Genomic DNA, 4,531 nt, shown 5'->3' with positions numbered 1-4,531 from the left:
TCCAGTGGAATCCAGTGCCTTTATTTCTCGCAATATCCCAACGGGCGTTCCAGCTTTGGGTCTGAACGCGTACAAATCAACATCGGCAAGTTTCATGACAAACAGTACTCGAAGGAAAAGAAAAAGCCTTGGCTATCAGGAAGAAAAATAAAAAAAAGCCAAATCGGTCAAGTCTGTCTTTTCCTGGGGAAAAAACCCCCAACAAACACAAACCCAAACATTCCAACCGAAGGCCTGGCAGAAGCAAGCATCCCCCTTCAGACAAAGCTAGGAACAAGCCAGCATCGACTACCGGTGGAGGCAGCGGAACTACGAGCATTGACTCTTCCTACGGGCAGCTAATTAATCCAACCAGAGGTAACGAGCCGGGGAGCGCAGCAGAAGACTGCCCTGTCCCAGGGCACGGCGGCAGGCTGACGCAGCGGAGATGCCGCTCCACGCGGCGGGGACATGAACGGGGGTAAAGACCCCCCCAACCCCCGCCTGCCAACGGTGGGGCTCCTGCTCACGCGGGTGCTAGCGCGGAGAAGCGCGTCGGCACTCCCCCACGGGCGAGGTTAAGCTGAGCGAGGGGAAGGCTACGCTCTCACGCCGGTGGGAGCGCTCCGTACCCCTGCGGCTGCCGTTATCCACAGGGGCAGGTCCAAGAGCAGCGTGGGGGCTGCCGCCTCGCTGCTGTCAGACTGGCTCACGCCACAGACGGAGAAGCCCCTTAGAGCTGCCTCCGTCGCTCTGAGACCCAGAACTTCTACCTACAACGGAACGGGCAGAAACACTGCAGAGGGGAGCGGTTCGCTACCTCGGGGTTGGGACCTCAAACCGCTCCGGGGTGACCAGGAGTGCTGGGGGAGTCGCTTGCTTCAGTCTGTATTCAGAACGTACAAAGGTGACAACTTAAAGCTTTATTGTAGTTTGCAGTGATATAAACAAGTGCTGAATTCAGTCAATGTCCATTTCGGGCAGCTTCTTCTCGGGGGCCGCGGGTGGGGGGCTGGGCTCGGCCGCCTGGGGCCCGGCGCTGGCTTCGCCCTGCCCTTCCACTGGTCCGTTGGGTTCCGCTGGCTTCTGCTCCTCCTTGGGCAGCTCCACCTTGGGTTTCGGCTTCGTGACTATGGGGTTGCAGACGCTCGTCAGCTCCTGGAACACACAGAGGCAAAGCGCCATTAGAAGGCGCCGGTCTCCCAGCGGCTCACGTGGAGTTCGGACACCAGGGTATGGCTGACACCTCCAGGGTGTGGGGAGCAGGTTCGCTCCCATCGCCCTCAGACTCCTCAGAGCACGGACAACCAGACCCAGAAACAGAGATCCATGGAAACACCCCCAGTTAGGCAGGCAGACTTACTTTTGTCTTAGCTTGTATGTCTCTCGCTTTTATAACTGGCTCCAAAGTCAGACTTCTCTTGTTCTGAAGGTTCAGTTTATTGTTCATCCACTCCATCGCTTCGTTTGCGCTCTTCTCCACTTTGGCTACATCTGCCTCATCCAGGTGGTCATACTGCTCATCCTGAAACAGCCAAAGGTGCAGCAGCTGGGTGTGTTTGCTCTGATCGTGTAAACTGCGTGTTTGTCCCTTCCAACCCTGAGCTTCAACGTACTAGAGAGACCCCTAAGCCAGAGGCTGGCCGAGGTAGAGCAGTTAGGCCGATCACCGTAATGACAGAACGGAAGCCCCGCTGCTGCTGGCCCCATCACCCTCCCCATCAGAGCGGTGCTGGAGACCTGCAGGCTACGGGGCGTGAGCTGGTTTCCCCTCGCTGTACGAGGCTGGCTTTGGCTGTGCCAAGAATGCCAACAGCACACCCCTGCTTTCAGCTGTCGCTAAGGAACGTTCATGTCAACTCAAGGACTCCCAGCTTCTCACACTGCCCCTGTGTTCCCAAATTCTTCTCTACGGGCACTGGGAGGGGAGAGCCCGGACAGCTGACCCAAACTGACCAGAGGGCTAGCGCATGCCACCAGCTGCCATGCTGAGTGGGTATGTGAGGGGTTTGGGCAGCGTGAGGCTCTCCCTCTCCGGGCTGGTTGGGCATCAGTCAGCAGGTGCTGAGCAGCTGTAGTTTGTTTTCTTTACCATTATTTTCACTACATATTAGTAGCAGTAACTGCTGGTATCATTACTTTATTATTTCATTTACTTTCAATTGTTAAACTGTTCTTATCTCAACCCAGGAGGTTCCTTATCAGTCGCTCCGACTCTCCTCCCCATCCCCAGGGAGGAGGGAGGTTAGCCCACGGCTGCTGGCTGAAGCTGAACCCCAACCCCAAACCACACCCTCTCCAGGGTCAATGTCAAGAACTCTGAAGCCAGCCAGGAGGCTGCACCAGCTTTTGGTTTAAAGCAGCTTTACTTCAGCAGAGATTGGTACCACTTCCCCGCCCTTGCCAGAAGAACGGAAATACCTTTGCTTTGAAGGCATGAACGGTTTTCATGTACTGTTGGATTTGCTTCCCCAAGTCCTCAAATGCTTTTGGTCTTTCCTCCGATTCCTGAAATCTGGCCTGAATAGGCTGACCCAGCGTCTGAAACACAGTACAAGAGGTATCAAAACCCATGCGGCATCACAGCACAATCCTGCGAGACTTGATGGGGTACGTCAGCATTTGCGAACCCCCAAGGAAATTCCACTCTTCCCCCTCCACTTCCAGGAGGGATCAAGCCGCCCCCAACCCCACTGTTACAGGTCTATCGGAGATCTGCTCCTCACAGGCTTAGCGAGCAAACTCAGTGTCTGGTGCCAATGCCGATCTTTGAATCGGCAGACCTGAGCCAGCTCCCTGCTCAAAAGCATCCTCCAGGTCCAGTGACCTCCAGTGGGGATGTAGGAACCACTTACCTTCAACTCTGTCAATCTGTCGATGTAAATCTGTTTGGGTTGGTCTTCACCATCTTCATAAAGCCAGTTTTCTGTATCTTCCAGCTTCAGCGTGAAACTATTGCGATCCTGAAGCAATCCACACAAAGTAGGTGAGACACTAGTGTTAGGCAGCAGACAGTATGAAGTGACACGTGGAGCCTTTTTCACAGGGTTACATTTTCATCATGTCAAGAACTATCTGAAACTTTATCCTATTTCAGTGAAAAGCCAAAGTTTTCTACAGTATGGCTTTGTGGAGGAGACCAGGCCTGGAACCATCTGTGACACCCACAGCTTAGATCAGTGTTGCTGCACAGAAGTCTGTTTTTCCCCTTTCTGACTCTGTTTTCATCACCACTACGGGAGTGAGTCTGAGAACAGCAACGCTGCCCCTGAGCGGAGGTGCCACGAACCTCACTTATCTTGTCCCAGTTTCCACGCCGATGCTGGTATCCAGGTTCTGCCAATACCTCGCTGGCAAGGCTCCATCACCACTGATGGAGAGCTAGGCAAGAGTCCGGTGTGATTCATCTGGCTGATGCAGTCATCTAGCTTACAATTAAATTAATCACACCCCAACCTCCTTCAGTACACACAGGAAAGCTAATTACTAACACCAAGAGATTTTTAGGCAACCTGTTCAGATACCGGTGCCCACATCCGGTCAGACTAGTCCCACCTACAATATTCCTAGGTAGGGTTGGTCCTTGATTTTTTTTTTTCCTAAGTCTTAAACTATTCCCAAATAATAAAGGGCCAAACTAGAACAGGTTGCCCTAAAGCGGTTGTGCAGGTGCTTGTTTCAGCCTGAAAACACATGCTCTGACTGGATCTTAATTGCTGCAACTGTCTGAAGAGACCATGCAGTGCCTCCTGGGTACCACCTGCTTGTACCCGGGCCACATTTAGAAGGTTTTCTTCAGTCAGAAGGGCTAAAAGCTACTTCTTCAAATTTAGAGTCCAAAAACATAGCCTGAGCAAGCACAGCACCTGGCCCAGGTCCAAGGTTATTAAAACACACCAGTTCATGGCAAGGCAGTACGTCAGAAGACCATCAAGCTGCAATACTTACATCTTCACTGACGAATTTCTCATAAATGCCGCAGAGTTTGTCTCTCATATCATACACGTACTCTTCCACCGCGTTCTTGGCATCGTTCCTCTCTTTCTCCAGCTTATCCTGCATTATCATTTTACCCTGTGAACAGGTGGGCGAATCAGTTGGCTAAGAAGCAAGTTACCTCACATTTACTGCCAGGATACCTTGTTTGCAATGGCTGAAATACCCTGGTTTACAGAACATGAATAAAAACCAACTGCACTTTGGTGGGGTGTCCCATACAGTACGGAACAATCTTGCTCCAGTCGAGGAACCTTCACCCTGACGGTAGCAGCCATCAGGCACCTTGTAACTGCAGGTGATGTCGGAAACAGCCACCCTGGGAACGCACTTTCCTGCGGAACTCCTCCTCAGTTGGAGTTACAGCAATCACTTAACAGGAATAACACATTTCGTCTCCATGGGGCACTGTTGCTCACTTCAGGAAAAACACTGCATGCTTTTCCCCCCTTTTCATTTTCCCTTGGTCACCCATAACCACGTGTAAGGAACAGAGTTTCTAGCCATCAACGAGCAAAGTGTTAGCTTGGGCATGCAAGAGTTTACCTCATTCTCA

General features: G+C 52.2%; 1 protein-coding gene across 1 annotated transcript in view; it reads right to left on the bottom strand.

Moving 5' to 3' along the window:
• Nucleotides 1-889: 889 nt before the first annotated feature.
• The window catches only part of HSPA4 (heat shock 70kDa protein 4), a 13,502-nt gene continuing 9,860 nt past the window's right edge, over nt 890-4,531 (bottom strand). The window contains exons 13-18 of the mRNA XM_010149335.1: nt 4,522-4,531; nt 3,928-4,053; nt 2,835-2,942; nt 2,401-2,520; nt 1,343-1,504; nt 890-1,137 (exon numbers count right to left, since the gene is read on the bottom strand). The exon at nt 4,522-4,531 is cut by the window's right edge and continues 137 nt beyond it. Coding sequence (XP_010147637.1) covers nt 940-1,137; nt 1,343-1,504; nt 2,401-2,520; nt 2,835-2,942; nt 3,928-4,053; nt 4,522-4,531 — 724 coding nt within the window. The 3' untranslated portion in view covers nt 890-939. The remainder of the gene's footprint in view (nt 1,138-1,342; nt 1,505-2,400; nt 2,521-2,834; nt 2,943-3,927; nt 4,054-4,521) is intronic.

Source organism: Eurypyga helias, unplaced genomic scaffold, assembly GCF_000690775.1.
Source record: "Eurypyga helias isolate BGI_N326 unplaced genomic scaffold, ASM69077v1 scaffold23390, whole genome shotgun sequence".
In the NCBI taxonomy this organism is placed as follows: Eukaryota; Metazoa; Chordata; class Aves; order Eurypygiformes; family Eurypygidae; genus Eurypyga; species Eurypyga helias.
The sequence above is the reverse complement of the archived record's forward strand: the minus strand, read 5'-3'. Positions and strand labels throughout refer to the sequence as shown.